The 16,440-nt window shown below is 40.2% G+C and overlaps 1 protein-coding gene across 1 annotated transcript in view; it reads left to right on the forward strand.

The window, feature by feature from the left end:
• The first annotated feature begins 5,124 nt into the window (after nt 1-5,124).
• Nucleotides 5,125-16,440, forward strand: part of FAM185A (family with sequence similarity 185, member A) — a 32,747-nt gene continuing 21,431 nt past the window's right edge. The window contains exons 1-4 of the mRNA XM_010156553.1: nt 5,125-5,158; nt 8,030-8,139; nt 10,605-10,697; nt 15,711-15,849. Of these exons, the coding sequence (XP_010154855.1) occupies nt 5,125-5,158; nt 8,030-8,139; nt 10,605-10,697; nt 15,711-15,849 (376 nt within the window). The remainder of the gene's footprint in view (nt 5,159-8,029; nt 8,140-10,604; nt 10,698-15,710; nt 15,850-16,440) is intronic.

Raw genomic sequence — 16,440 nt, forward strand, 5'->3', positions numbered from 1 at the left:
ACGGCACCGTGTCCCCTTTACTTACGGGCCTTCAAAACGTCCCGGTTTTTTCTGTTTGCTGGCTAATTAGGTGTTTGGATACGTGACTTGCTGTGACCTTTTTGTCAGCAGTAGTTATGCTGAAACTTGTGCTATTACACGGTAGTTAGAATGCATGCTTGGATTTTTGCTCTCAGAGCTGTTGTTCCAGACAGGACGTAGCTGCAGCTCAGCAGGGACGCTGGGTGCTCAGCCGGGACGCTGGGTGGTCAGCGGTGCTGGGGGAGCGGTGCTGGGTGAGTGTCGCACACACCTCCGGTGCGGCGGTTGTTCCTTGCAGGGTTGTTGGGTCCTACCAGCTCCATTAGCGGACTCTTACACTGCATGGCCATCCTCAGGGATCAGAAACTCTAGAAGGTAGCAATACAGATGAAATGCCAAGAAGGGCTCTCTTGTCTAGTATACACATTGCGTTATCTTCTTGGGCATAAGGTGTCTGTGCAGGGTTTCTGGTACGGAACCTACAAACAGCTTGGGAGAGCAGTAGTAGTGGCAGAAACCAATAAATCACAGAATCATAGAAAAAGATCATCTTGTCCCTGCCCATGGCAGGGGGGGTGGAACATCTTCCCCTAGACCAGGTTGCTCAAAGCTTCTTCCAGCCTGGCCTTGAAGATGGCCAGGGATGGGGCATCCACAGCTTCTCTGGGCAACCTGTTCCAGTGCTTTACCACCCACTCTCTGAAGAATTTTTTCCTGATATCTAAATCTTCCCGCTTTCAATTTAAACCCATTACCCCTTGTCCTGTCACTACAGGCCCATGAACATCTGGGCTGGGTGAAATGCTGACAGTGACTCTGTGTTTAGGGAAGGAAAAGGGTGAGCTTGCTAGGATGATTCCCATTGGTGAGCTGAAGTTTAGGCAGTCTTTGACTCAGAGAGAGTTGTGTTTAGTCATTGATGTGGGGTTTTTTTCTATAGGTTTGTGCAATTGCCTATACAGTGCAGAGTAAGTTTCACCATGCTGGAAAAAGTTTTCAGTGTACAGAGAACCCAGTCCTTTTAATTTGCTTCAAGCGGCTGTTCGAAGTGGCTGCTGTATTTCATTTGATGCTCTGCTGCCGTTGTGGTGTGAGTAATCTCATCCTACTTAACCTTCACACATCATCTATTAGTTTTGTAAAGCATCGTGTGTTATTCTCTTCTCTTGGCTGCTACTTTTCCAAACCCTTACAGCAAAGACATTTTGCATCTTTTATCTTCTTTTGCTTTCCCCTGAGCACTCCTATATCTTGAATGTGTGGGGGTTTTTTTGTTTTGTTTTGTGGGGTTTTTTTCTTTCATTTAGAAGGAGCTGAATTGTGTATCGTTCAAAATGGGGAAGTGCTATGGATTTATCATAGCAGTATTCTCTTTCATTTTCTAGGCTTGCTCATCCCTATCATTTACTCTGGGGTTTTTTTGGTTGTTGTTTGAACACTGTTGATAACTGAAGGGGTGTTTCTTACATATGTTTACCAAAACTTAAGGTCTCTTGTTTCCTGAGAACTAATATGGAGGCAAAAATTCTGTAAATAATATCGGGGCTTCCTCTGTCCCTGCCCTCAGCATGCTTTACTTTGTCTATGTTAGAATAGTTGTGCTGACTTGTGCTGTGAGCCCAGCTAGCGCACTGTTCTGTCTCCAGCAGTAGTCATAAACAGAGGCTCGGTAAAGAGTAAGAATAGGACAAACATAAGCGATATTTAATCTAAGTCTTCTCTTAGCTGTCAGCTAAGCTTGGGGGATTTTCTGAGCCTGAAACAGCTCAGCCTTTCAGTGGAATATGTCTTCCCAGTGTCTGCTTACACATGTAAACAGTTTCAGGGTGAGAGCTTCCTTACAAACTCCATGCCTCTTGGCAGTCCCACGAGGTGTAACATCCATTCAATTTCCTGCTATTTATTTCGTCATTCCAGTTTGTGGTATTCCAAGATCTTTCTGCAATTTGCCAGTGAATTTTTAAGTAGTCTGAATAATTCAGTGTTGTCAGTGGAAATCAGCACGAGTAGCAAGGCTGAAAAGTTGCAAATTTATGTAGTGTTGAAGATGATGCATAGCCTGTAGCTAGAAGACAACATAAGACTATGTATATTGTCAAAGACATCTGAAAACCCAAGTTCAGTTTAAGAGATGATCAAATGTTAACTTTTATAGTCACTGAACTGTAGCAGGACTGTCTTCTTCAAGAGACTTAAGTAGTTTTGACTCTTCCCTAAGAACTGTCAGTTATGCTTGTCTGTAGTACATTCACAGACTCCATCCCAGGATTACAGACAGTCAAACTGAAACCCAGAATCCCATTTGTTACCCTTTGTTTCTCTGGAGCCAGGTGGGTCTGGTTATTGTAGCTGTTACTATTTTGATATTTCAGTTTCCCCAGGGTCTCTGAGTGACTATTACGTGTTATTGCAGTCTTGGTTGTGCTTAGGGAGTAGAATTTTATTAAGATCTGGAGAATCTCAGCTTTCATGAAGAGTTTCAATAATGAAACCTGATTGATTAATTTAAAAAAGTCTAGCCTTTGTTCTGCTTTGAGATTCTTATTATATTCTGAGCATCAACCAACCTTGCAGGCTCGCTTACAGTCTTCCTTCTTGAAAGAGGCTTTATTAGATTGTAGATTTCTAAGATGTTCCACTTGGGTTTGTAGAAAGCTCATGCAGTTTAGGTTCCTTGGACAGGCTGTGCATTAGAGTTCTCTTCCACTAGTTGCTGTTTGTCACTTCATAATTAGCATGACCTTAGTATTGGCTGTTCATCCTGTTATCCAGGTGTATCTAGAGATATATTTCCTAAAAAGTAATTTTTTTTTGTTGTATTCGGTGAAGTAGAATTGCTACTTGATGGTGAGGTTCTACTTTCAGTGCCCTTTCAAGCTCTGTTTTAGTTTTTGGGTTGAGTAGTAGTTTGTGCTTGGTTATTCCTTTTTATTTAGGAAAGATTTATATATAAAACATTGTTGCATAAGCACAAGATCATATCCCTTGTAAAAACACGTCTCAGTCGGAAAATAAACTGTTGTTGCTCTGCAAGCACTTTTGCTTTTCTCTGGTGTTTCTTGAATGTGTGAGGAGGATGTTAAGTTCTGTTTAGACTGTTGGAGCTCTCTTTCTGTCACCTGGTTGTTAGAAGCTGAGATGTTGTGAATGTTTTTACAGTATTCTAGCTTCTTTCTTGATTTTGGAACTTGCAGTGTTTCATAACAGCTTTTGCAATTTAGGTTGGAGTTTATCCAAGAAGCTCTAAGTTAGCTAAAATCCCTTGGAATCTGAAGAGCATGTACAGGAGATGCTAGATGATGAGCTTAAATGCATTTTAAGTCAAAGACAAACTGTACTTGCCCTACTGGGCTGCTTACTAAAGGATCGTCTGTTTCTGTCTTAGTGTGTAGGTCTATGCTGTGTATAATTTTTCAATATACACAATCTGATAATCCTCTCTGATACATTTAATCCTTGTAGATGATAGGTAATGAATTTTTACTTTAATCTACCTTATTTGTTTTCCTTCAGGTCATTTGTGTATGTTAGCTGTTTATTCCAGGGGCAGTGTAGGCATATGGTTATAGGTTCAGAGTCTGCTCAGCACATAGAGAATCCTCTGTCTTGGCATATTTAACTGCATGTGCTAATTAAACTGGAAACTGCCTCTTTGGTTACTATACATTGATTGAATACTTGGTAGTAAACCTAACTGGGGTCTTGCATAACCAGAATTTGAGTCATCTGCCCTGCTCTACCATGTGGTTTGGCCTGTCAGGGTCCCTCTGGATGGCATCCCTTCCCTCCAGCATGTTGACAGCACCACACAGCCTGGTGTCGTTGGCAGACTTGCTGAGAGTGCACTCAATCTCGCCGTCCATGTCACTGACCAAGATATTGAATGGTGCCTGGTCCAATACTGACCCCCGGGGAGCGCCACTTGTCACTCAGACATCGAGCCATTGACCACAACTCTGCAAGTGCGACAATGCAGCCAATTCCTTATCCACCAAGTTGTCCATCCATCAAATCCATGTCTCTCCAATTTAGAGACAAGGTTGTCGTATGGGATGGTGTCAAACGCTTTGCACAAGTCCAGGTAGATGACATCGGTTGCCTGTCCTTTATCCACCAGGGTCGTGGCCCCATTGTTGAAGGCCACCGTATTTGTCAGGCATGATCTGCCCTTGGTGAAGCCATGTTGGCTGTCACCAATCACCTCCTTGTTTTCCATGTGCTTTAGCATCATTTCCAGGAGGATCTGCTCCATGATCTTGCCAGGCACAGAGGTGAGACTGGCTGGCCTGTAGTTCCTCAGATCCTCCTTTTTTCCCTTTTTAAGGGTGGGAGTTATGTTTCCTCTTTTCCAGTCGGTGGGAACTTCACTGGACTGTCATGACTTTTCAGATATGATGGATAGTGACTTAGCAACCTCATCTGCCAGTTCCCTCTGGACCTGTGGATGTGTTTCATGAGGTCCCATGGACTTGTGCACCTTCAGGTTCCTTAGGTGTTCCTGAACCTGATCCTCCCTAACCATGGGCGGCTCTCCATTCTCCTAGTCCCTCTCCTTTTCTTCTGCAGCTCAGGTGGGATGGCTTGCTCCCTTGCTAGTTAAGGCTGAAGCAAAAAAAAATCATTGAGCACCTCAGCCTTCTCCATATCCTGGGAAACCAGCTCTCCTGTTTCCTTCCACAGAAGGCCTATGTTTTCCCTCATCTTCCTTTTATCACCTATGTACCTTAGAAGCCCTTCCTGTTGCCCTTGATGTCCCTGGCCAGGTTTAATTCTGTCAGGGCTTTGGCTTTCCTAACCTAATGCCTGACTTCTCGGACAACTTCCCTCCCTGTCCCTGCTTCTAGCCTCTGTAGGCTTCCTTTTTGCGCCTCACGTCGTCCAGGAGCTGCTTGTTCACCCACACATGCCTCCTGGCACTTCTGCCCAACTTCCTCTTCATTGGGATGCATCGCTCCTGAGCTTGGAGGATAAGATCCTTGAATACTCGCCACCTTTCTTGGCCTTCTCTTCCTTCCAGGGCTTCATCCCATGGGGCTCTGCCAATCAGTTCGCTGAAGAGTCTGCTCAGTCTTAGGAGTCTTACATCAGTGCCTGCTCCTAAGCATGGACGATTTACAGCCACGGAGTGGCAAACGCTGTAATCTGATGCACTCAATAAATGGTTTCCCTGGACTGAATTATTTTATGTGCATGCTCACTTACTGGTAAGCTTCCTATATGAGCAGAGAAGTGGATCATCATGAAGTACTTCCAGTAGTCCAGTGCTGCTGATTCCCTTTAAGTAATTTTCCAGTCTATTTCAAATATAGCTTAAGGTGGTATTTCTGGAGTAACCCTACTTACATTTTGATACCAAATGTCTTTTTTTTTTTCCCTATGTACCTTTATTTCCAATGCAAGTCTTTTGACACCTCAAAGATTTTGATGCATTCTTTGAGGTTTGTGTGGCTGAAGTTGGCTTCGGCACTCATCTTTGCAAAAAGGAGGAATCAAGCTATTTATTTTTGGAACTTTGGCACTGAAACAGATTGTATCCTGTTCCTCCTTGCTTGTTGAAATTCTCTTAGCAGTATTATCCAGCTTTTAGTCTGCCTCTTTGGAGTCATTTATCCTTGTTTCAGGACACTTGTTTGTGAGGCAGAGGGGCTCCATTCCTTGTCCACTCATTTTTGCTATATTAAGGCTAGCAAAGCTCTGACTCTGTAGGGGATCAGGGCACAATGTGTGTCCAGGAATCCCTGGAGTTTCTTAATAGCATGCTTATCAATCCCAAGACTCGCGTGTCCTCTTTTGGCACCCATCTTTGGTGCAGCTAGAATTACACTAATCATCTGCCTTTCAAATTACGGCTAAAATATACCCTGCAGGATCAGCAGTTCTTAATGTTACTCTTAAGTGGGTTTCATGGCTAAACTGGCTGCTCTTAAGCCTTTTTGCCTCCCCTTTTGACAGAGGCAATAAGGCATCAAGCTGCCTGAATTCAAAGATTTGCACAAGCAAAGTGGCTTTTGGACCTCTCTTTTTCTCAGAAAGCAAAATAGCAGGTCTTGCACATAGATCCTCCCAAGGACTGTGCAGTTTTGCAGTGGGTGAATTGAGCAGTTTTGAGCAAGACAGCTTGCATTTCAAAAATAATACTGCTTGCATTTTGAACTCTCCAGCTTTGTGCTGTGCGGGCACATGCTGTTTCAAGTGTTGATGTTTGGAGAGTGCCTCTATTTATGTCTCTGGGAACTGTGTTTAAACAATCCAACTACTCCCTGAGAAGTAAAACATTATGGAAGAGTTTTGTCTCAACTTTAGAACCTGTAGATCAGCATTGATCAAATTGAAATAGCTCAGATATCGCCAGAATAAAAATATCTGAGTGGTACTGTCTGGGCTTTACCAACATAAAACCTCGTGGTCGTTGCCCTCAAGCCTCTGATGATAGTCACCAGTTCAGTTTGCTATGTTTTGTGTTTTTACATGCTTCAAAGCCTATCTTAGAGTTTATTTAAGGAATGTAGTTGCATTAAAATCCTGCTCACAATATTTTTTACTTGGAAGCCTTCAATGAAGAGGCTAAAAAGTATAAGCTGCAAATAAAACAGCTTTCTGAAGAAGCTGTTTATCCAGTCCACAGCTTCTAGCCTGCTTTCTTAGGGAATTGCCTGCAGCCACAGGCTGCATCCTTCACTAAATGTAACCTCTTAGCTTACGGTGGCAATAAGGTAGCAGACTTGCACCAAAGATAACTGTTTTAGCTCTGCCTCTTGGATTCTCCTAGTGTGTCAGGTGGCAAAGCTTCCTTTTGTTGTTAATTGGAACTTTCCGTCTCTCGCCTTCATGGTCTGCAAGCTGCTGTCATCAGGGTTCCTGCATCTGTGCTGAGCAGCAGCATGAGAGTTTTGGTCTTCAGCCCCTGCTGTGTCATGGGTCTGACTTGGGGAGTGTCTTTGCGGTCCAACTTGTTATACGTACTCTGATTTTTCTCATATTTCTGGTCACCTTGGCATATAGTGGAGGTGAAAGACAGATTTTTCACAGATGCTTAAATGAAGGTTTCTCTCCCAGATAATTGCCTTTTCTTCAGAGAGTCATAAGCTCACTATCTCTCTTCTACTCATTCAGTTACGTGTCTTGGAGCAAATGCTCTTTAGTCCTGTTCAAATTATTTTTTTTCCTCTTTCCAACTTCATCCTACGAAGAACAAAACCACTTTTTCCTCTCCTGCCTTTACCTTTTGCCAGTAGTTATGGTGCTCATTAAATATAAGTGATTAATTATAGTCAGAGTCCGCAGACTGCTCACTCTCCATTCACGATCGTATAGGTAAACTGTTACCAAGGGAGTGAGTTTTTTCTTTGTGGTAGCCTGTGAAGAGTAAGGTGGAGTAGGGGCAAACATGCTGCTTCATGCCAGGGGTAATTCAGGCCTTCCAGAAGGGCAGGGACGAATGACACATGCAGACTCTTGTATACCTGTTCTTGTGTTCTGCTGTTTGCTAGTTGAAGCAGCATGGGTCTAAGCAAGACCTATGTATTTGTGCTCTTGAATCTTAATACTCTACGTGTGGCCTCAGGCAACCTGACAGTCTTCCCACCCCAAAACCCATCTGAGGGTATCCAAATGTCTCAGTAGAACTGGTAATAGAATTGTTGAATAGGATAGCTATGAGATGGAGTTTGGGAGTGAGTTAAAAATAAAAAAGAAAACACTTTACTGAAGGACCACACCCTGCTGATTCCTTGCCAGAGGTTACAGTCACTGTGATGAATCTTTATATTCTCTCTTGAAGCTGCATGGCTATAAACAGGCTTACAGAATTTTCAGTGTCAAGTGTTGATGGTGTCTAGTCATGCAATTGAAAGTATGTTACCAAACTTTTCAAGAAGGTTCTTTATTAACAAAACAATGGCTTTTCCTCCCCTTACTGTATGTAGTTACTATGTAAAGTGATCAAGTACTGTGTTCAATAGATATGACTCTTCTCATTCTGTTGCTAATAAAACTCTTTCAATTCTAGATTTGGATATCAAAACATCAGGGACTGGCTGTGTGAAGATTCAGAAAATAGAATGTGATAACTGCAGAATAGAAACGGAGAAGGGGACTAGTGTCTTGCAGTCAATAAAGGTACAAAGAACCCTTCCTCACTCCATTGGTGTTTTAAAAGGCATTGTGCAGTAGAATGTCATATAAAAACTTAAACACCAGTTCTGGAGATAAGTACACTGATGTTTTAACTGTTACTATGTGTGTAGCATCTCACCTTTATTTATTGCATACAATTATGACAAAAGTCAATAACACTAAATAATGTGGAGTCAGAAGTCCAGGTGCTGTACGTTTGATAGCCAAAGCCAGCAAAACCAGTGACAGCAGTATGTCTGATGCCTGCCCACCCTGCCCCTCAATAAAAAGGACAGACTGGTATTTCCTGCTGCTTGCTCAGTCAGGACTTTGCAGTATGCTGCTTTTTTTCCCTGTGTTTGTTTTTTTTTTTTTTTTAAATACTTCTCATATATTAGTGCATTTGACAAACTCTTTGGGCTAATTTTCAATCAGAAGTTACACATTATGTGTCCAAAATATTTGACTGAAATTTTTCTGATAAATACTCTGTGTGTTGTGGTCATGATCTTCTTTATTCAATCTTAAGACTTCAGGCTTGCTGACAAATACATTGGTGGCCACAGGGAGCTTCTTTACTCCCTTAAGCCTCAGATGACAATGGTCTTGTTCGAGAATGCATTTAAAATTTAAAGAATCAAGAAGGAACTGCAGATTTCAGCTGAAACACTTGGTAAAATAAAGCTTTGGTAGATTATAAAGCTTTGGGGTTTTTAACCAGAATAGTTACCTGAAGTATTCTGATGGCTTCAACATACAGTACGCCAGAAGACGTTACTGCTCTTGTTTTGTTGACTATGAAGTAGTGAGGTAAAGGTTTGGAATGAAGATTACTGGCCATGGAGTGTTTGCAGGAGCAAACAATTGTCCAGTTACAGTATCTCTTAGCCATACAGTCAGCATATAGTCTAATGGTTTGAAGAAGTTCTAGAAAGGCAACCAATTCAGTTTCTCTAATGTAGGTTCAGGCACTGTATTCTGTATGAGCAGAGAAGCAGAATTATTGGTGAGAAGCGGAATTGTTAACTCTCTGGGTTTTTCAAAACTACTGGAAATCTGATAGACTAAATTCTGTAATAATGCACAAGAGCTGATTCTCCTTCAGGGAATGTGATTTACTGAGGAAACTGAAGTGATACTGCCCTCCCCTGGACGAAGAGTTGTTAGTGTTGCTTCACTCCTGCTCTCCACAAACCTCATTGTCTAGCAAAGAAGGAGACCCTTTCTTTACTTTAGAGAGCAAAAGATTGTGGATCAATGACATGAAATAAATTTTTAAAAATGGTCATGTGGGGATTATTCAAGAGCCCTGGAAAATGGCTTCATAAGTGCTAATTCTCTTTAACTTGCCCCAGACTGCAACAAGTTGTTTCTGTAACTTGTAATTCAAGAAGCTCACTGATTTTTGGTATACTGTGTGGTGTCTTTACTGGAGATGTAGAAATTTGACATCTGCTTTCCTTAATTATGCATGCTAGTAACTGAACAGAAAAGATGAGTATTCTATATGAGTGTTTTTAATGGATTTTGGTAGCCAGTGAGATTTGTTAAGGGTTGTTTTGCTGAGATTTTTTAATACTGCTGAGATTTTGTTGCTACTGATAGCAGCGGTAATTACAAAATACAGTTATGACTTCTAGGTCTTCTTCAGAGTATAAAGTATTCCCAAATTCTTTATTGAGAAAGCAGTGCTACTTCTTTTTAATTTCTTTTTTTTCCCTCCTGCTTCTTATTGCAGTCCATCAGCTTAGCAGTGATGGTGGGACCAAGGAGAGACCCTTGAATTTTGTTTCTTTGGTCAATGATTACTTCTGACTCCTTTACTGTGCTGGTGGTAACAAGAAATTCTATGTGTCTTGTGCCCTATCAGTGGAAAACCTGCCATGCTTCCTTACCACACACCATGTCTGAGCCTGATTTGTTCAAGTCCTGCACCACTGTCCTTCCTTTCTCTTTTTTCTTTTAACATCTGTCATGGCCTTGATGTTAACTAGATCTGATCAGATGGCAACGAGATTAAGGACTTAATTAAAAATGAATTTTTTTCTTGTTTCTCATCTGCTACAGCACTGGGTATATGCATACCTTGGTTTCTGGATGGAGTATAAATGAAATGTAAAGTTTCTTCCTTCTTCCTCTGCTGCTCATTTTAATATATATTGAGTGAATGTTTTTCTAGTGTTAAAAAACAAATCAAAACAAAAAAACCCACCTGTATTGAGAATGAAGGGTTCCTCAGCATCATGCTTTCCGTTGTGTTTCTGGTAACAAGGGAAGGTGACTTATTTTGAGTTTGACTCCACTGGAAATAAACAGCACATTTTGGCAATCATGTGAGAAGAAATCTTCACAGTGAAATGAAGGTTGTGATCCAAGGTGGTTATTATGGTACAGCTTGAAAAAACAAGATAACTTGTCTTCTAATTATGATTATTCTAACCATATGATTTTTTTAAACTTCTTTTCAGAGCCATAAAATTGATATACGAACAAATGGTGGCAAAGTAATTGGTCTTGGAACGCTTTATGGAAATACAGATATTCGTGCAACAGAGAAGGGTGTAAGTAAGAAGTAAAACTTTCCAATGGAGTGTTCTGCTTGTCTGTTGCAAAATGACTGCATTTTGAAGAATATGCTGTAGAATATGTAATGACTCTCACTGGTTGATTGTGATTTCACTCTTAACTTATATTTGTCTAATTATACTATCTTATCTTATACATGATTTGGATTAGTAAACAGGCTCAGCATAATGAGCGGTAATAAGCCTGTGATCATTCCATCAGCACAGAGGTTGTTCTAGCTGATACAGCTCATCAGCTTTAATTATGTAGACCCTCACAACACTCTTAAAACTTCTGACTTGGCTGTTACCTAGGAACCTGGATTCTGCAATAGGCCCATGAGTTTATTTTAGTATCTTACGACTAGTAGGTTGATATTTGTACATGCGGTACACTTGCAGCATTATATGGCTGTGTGAACAGAAGAGTAGAAGGTTTTGTGTATTTCTTTGCAGCTGAGGAAATAAAATTTACACGTAATCCTGTTATGAGGTACAGTGAGAAGAATCATGAATAGGAACACAGTTTCATAGAGAAGTAGCTTGCTTTTGTCAGCAGATGGCAGTGTGAGACAAACCTCTTCCTACTCTGGTTTTGTTTCTTGCCGTAATTAATTCTCATTTAAAATAATGTAGACCTAGGCTCCTTATATATAATACTGTGGTTCTCACACGCACTTTTTTAGGCTCGAGTGTTTAGAAATAATAATGTCCATTGCAATTGATTCATTAGGTCTAAAGCATTGCTGTGTGAACATGTGGAGCCAAGCTGAGTTTGGAAGTGGCCTGGATGCATGCAGTACTCTGTCAGAATCAATAGGTACTCTTAAAAGCAGCAGCACTGGGAAGAATCAGAAAGTGCAGGTAGCTCTCCCTAGCCAAGGATAGAATCGAGACCAAGCTGTTAAGTTCTAGAAGTCTGAAATCTCCTATGTGAAGTGTCATTTGACACTGCTGTTCACCTTGTAGATTGAGTTCTGAGATCTTATGTTCACTTATATAGAGCCAGCTGTGAGCTGTTCTTAATGTCCTGCTGTAAACTAAGCAACTTGCCATTGGATTTTCCAAAAACTGTCAACATAAAATTACCTGCATTTTTTTTGTCATGGATGCTATCCTGCCTTTTATATACAAAAGAGTCCAGAGTCTGCTGTAGCTGGACTGTTATTGGGGGTTGTATAGCCTGGAAAAGGAGGTTAAGGCGAGACCTTACTGCTCTCTACAACTAACTGAGAGGCAGTTGTAGTGAGGTGGATGTTGGTCTCTTCTCCCAGGCAGTAGGACAAGAGGAAATGGCCTCAAGTTGTGCCAGGGGAGGTTTAGACTGGATATTAGGAAAAATGTCTCACTGAAATGGTTGTCAGGTTGGAAGGGGCTGTCCAGGGAAGCGGGTTGAGCCACCATCCCTGGAGGTATTTAAGAGACATGTAGATGTGGTACTTAGGGACATGGTTTAGTGGTGGACTTGGCAGTGCTGCACTAACAGTTGGACCTGATGATCTTAAAGGTCTTTTCCAACCTAAATGATTCTGTAATTCTATGATTGTTATTTCTTCATGAACATTATTTCATTCCAGCAAGGTCCCCCAGCATGAAGCAGAGTAGGTAAGGTCTGACTGACATGCTCTGATGCCACAGTTGGACCGATCAGTGTTAATTGATTGGCAGTTCCCTTGGGACTATTAGTAGTTAGTGGAGCTAGGATCCATCGTAAGGCACTAGCTGCCACAGGGAGTGGAAGAGAACAGAGGTAGTTGATGGTTTTCTTGATGTGTTGTCAATCTTCTTGCAGAGGATCTCAGAACTGGAATCCTTCCTTTCTCCCAGTGTATGAGATATATTGCAATCTAGGAAGTCTTTGACTGCTGTGAAGTCATGCTGTTCATGCCATACTAGCATGGTGGTGGCCTTTAATTTAGGGTTGTGCTGCTTAGTCATTTATCCTAAACTAGTTGTACAACAGTGCAGCTCATGGAGTTAATTTCAAATAGCATTTTGATGGTGTTTGATAAAAACAGATGGATGGTAGAATAATAATTAATCTATAGCTACATGAAAATGTGGTTCATAAAAATGAGAAATGTAATTATTTTGCTCTCAGTCTTCAAATGCTGTTTAAAAATCTTTTTTCAACACTTTTTGAAACAATAAAACAAACTTCATGCAGATTAAGTTGAAATGCTTCTTTGATCATAAGTTACTACAACAACTGTATAGTCTAATAGTGCTACAAGTCACAGTTATAAATATTTAAGTGAGTCATTTTAACGGGAATTTACAGCTATGGAACAATATTTTGGCTTATGTTATTGAACTTCTCATTTACAAACTGTGTAGTTGAGAAAAGAAATCTCACGCTGTCCTTAATTGGCCACTTCTGTTAATTATCAGTCAGCCTTACATCTCCCATGTGTGTTTACATGAGATGTTTCTTCCATCAGTTCTAGTCATCCTTATGTAATTATGGCTCTGTCAGCATTTCCAACCCTCTCCTGGAGGTGGGGATGGAAAGGATGTGGTAAAAGACACTAAGCACTTGAGAAACACAATATTTTTAAAGGAGAAAATGGAGAGGACACTAGTAAAATATTTGAGCAAGGTTAGCACATAAAGGAAGGCCATGAAGAGGAATATGTGGGGAAGGAGTTGTTTATACATACCAAGATCTCAGTTTCCATCTTGAAAATGTGTTCAGGTGCAGAAACATTCTCAGTCTGATTTATGAAGATAGACTGACCCTTTTTCTTTAAAGGGTAAGAATCTGATGGAACTTGAGCATGTGCTCAGTGTCAGTAACTGCAACTCTCAAGGCTCCACTCTCTAGGAATTGTTCCAGAAAAATGGACAGTTTAATGGACAAAAATAATCAAATTTGTTTGACTGGGGGGTCATTAGCTAATCTGTGTCATGGGGACTTTCTGTAATGCTGAATTAGCAGAGCCAAGCATCTATGTTCTGCTAAAAATTGATGAACGTTAAAGAGTTTGGGATTGAAGACTTACTTAGTCTCAATAAAAAGCAATTCTGTGGGCTTGGGGTGGTGGGGTTTTTTTTCAGGTTTTTCCTATCAAGAATACTTTTTCAGTCTTCTATTTGAGCAGTCTGACACACCCACACCCAATTTTTGTTATTCTGAAACAAATGTTAATTATCTGCACCCAAATGATGCGGATATTTTTTATTTTATTCCTCCCTTTTCAGTGTGCCTCACTACTTTTGTTGTGATGATAGCAATGATGGCCCTGCTAAAATTGGAAAGGTTCTTTGCAACTCATTTAACTCTCTTCAGAACAGGTTTATGTTGTAGAGCCTAAACCAGCAGCTTTTCTTTCACTTGTTGCTTTGGCTGTGTGCCACAGCAGGTTTTACGCTTTGCCATCCTGGGTGAGGGGCTCGTGGAGCGCTCTGTGGGAAACATTCCTAGGATGGATGCAGGTAAACTTATGGTTAAGGTCTCTGCATGTTAGAGTTTTGTTAGAGCATTGAAAGAGGGAAAAGCTGAATTGCTGTCACTTTCAGTACTGACAAATTATGCCTTAATATCAATGGTGTTGTTTACTGTTGATGCTTAGATCCTGTAGCATAGTTCGAAGCAGCATCACCTGCAGAGATTGTAGATGCTGTCACTTAGCTCTAATTCTAGCACAGCAGCTTGACCACCAGGTTTTCTTGAAAGTTAACGTAGCTGGCTACGTTCTTGGAGACCTACTTTGTATTGTAGCATGTCAGAAGTCTTAAGACAATAGTCCATTTTATAATCTTATGATTTTAAGGTGTAAAGACAGTGTAAAGCTGAGTGTGTATGGATTGGTAAAGTCAGAGTATAATTGGGCTGTCATATAGTCCATACTAAACCAGCCTCTTCAGCTCACTCCTTGAGACAATACAGCATGGAGCTTGTGCAACACTAGTTGCTCTTTGTCAGAATACCTTGCTTCATCCGTAGCTTATTCTTACGTAATATAACGCTCGAAGGGTCAGATGACTTTCTTTTTTTGTATTAACACAATATGACAATGCTAAAATGACAACATGTATTTAAAGATAAATTGACATAAGGCACAGTTTGATCTCAAAGGCCGTATGTCATTTCATGTAATAAGAACTTTGTGCAATTCACTTAAAAGTCTGCATAAGCAAAATAAAAACAAATTAAGTGGGAGTTAAGTATGAAGTACTGCATAATTCCATCATAATTCAAGTTTAACTGAGAAAGAATAGAATTAAATTCATATGGTAGTTGCACAAGCACGGGTTTTTTTTTCTGTTTTGTTGAGATAGGTGTAGCTTATGTCACCTGACTGGTTACTTCACATAGATAATCTACATTATGTACGGAGTGTAACTTTTCAAATCTTATCCTTTCTCTCTATTGAAAAGTAGAAGAAATAAATAATCTTACTCCTTATTTTTCAACCCTTTGTTTAGCTTGAGGCTTAAGTCCAAGAGTACAGGCCTGAATAACCAAGGTAACATGAACAAAAAAAAAAGAGCAGCTGTGGCTGTTCTGCAGACCTTCACCAAAGCTATGTCTACAAAGTGAGCCAGTTAAAAATCTGAATAAATAGCTGTATGTTACAAAGACAGCAGATGTTTCAGTATGTGGTGCCACAAAACTGCTTACCAGTGCTTCAGGTGTCATAGTGCTGTATGAATGTTAGGTCTTCGTTATTAAAGCTAATCCTTTTTTCACTTTTCAAAATGAAGTGTTTTGGTTTTAAAAATAGAGTTTTTCTTTCATCTGTTTGACTGTTTGGGTTCTTTGCCTGTATGATGTGTGTAATAATTCATAGGAATGTTATAAAGAATCATTAACTTGTTGGTCAGAGCTCTTGGATGAAAAGGCTTTTTGGTTTTGTGTCATGTAGCTGTTAACTAAGAACTTGATGCTGTTTTGCACCAACAACTGCTTTCCATTTGTTTTGCCTCTTAATGGTATTACTGCCTTCTGCCTTTTCAAACTGTGATGACAAGTTTTCCACTATGTTTATTTAAGTTTATTTCTCTTAGAGTGTGAATATAGAGAAGCTGCAGGGGACATCCATCAACATATCTACTGAAGATGGGCTGCTGAAAACTAAGTATCTCTATGCAGAATCCTCATCTCTTTCTTCAGAAGCTGGTGATATTCTGCTGGGAAGTATTCATGGTAAGAAGGAGATACCGCCACATGGTTAGGGCAATACTACCACAAATTTAGCTGCTTTGAAGGTGTTCACAATAACAAATGTCACTAAATCAACTGTGCACAGTATATGAACAAAATAGTTCTGTATTTCTTAGAGACTGAACTGATGAGAATTAACTTTACCACATACTGTAATTATTTTTAAAAACAATTTTATAAGCATATTTGTGAAATAGCAGAAAGTGTATGCTACAGCAACATCATACATACTAAGGATGTAAAAGTATTTCAAAATTCAGCAATGAAAACTGTACTAAAAATAGTGAAGAGGATTCTCTTATTCTTCATAGGAGATGTAACTTACAGCATCTAATAAGAACTATGGTAGAACTTGGTCATATTTAAAAGTTTTTAGCAGAAATAGTCTGTGTGCTGGCACCCTATACTAACAGAGTGGTGACTCTTTCTTTTCTTGGGGAGGGAGAGCGAGGAGGTGTCTTTAATCCATACACCCCTTAATGACTTTCATCAAGAACTAAAACTAATTAATATGAGTGTCTTTTCTATAAACAGCAGTAGTCAAGATTGGAATCTGGTGTGGTTTTCTAATTT

The sequence above is a fragment of the Eurypyga helias genome, unplaced genomic scaffold (assembly GCF_000690775.1).
Source record: "Eurypyga helias isolate BGI_N326 unplaced genomic scaffold, ASM69077v1 scaffold9608, whole genome shotgun sequence".
In the NCBI taxonomy this organism is placed as follows: domain Eukaryota; kingdom Metazoa; phylum Chordata; class Aves; order Eurypygiformes; family Eurypygidae; genus Eurypyga; species Eurypyga helias.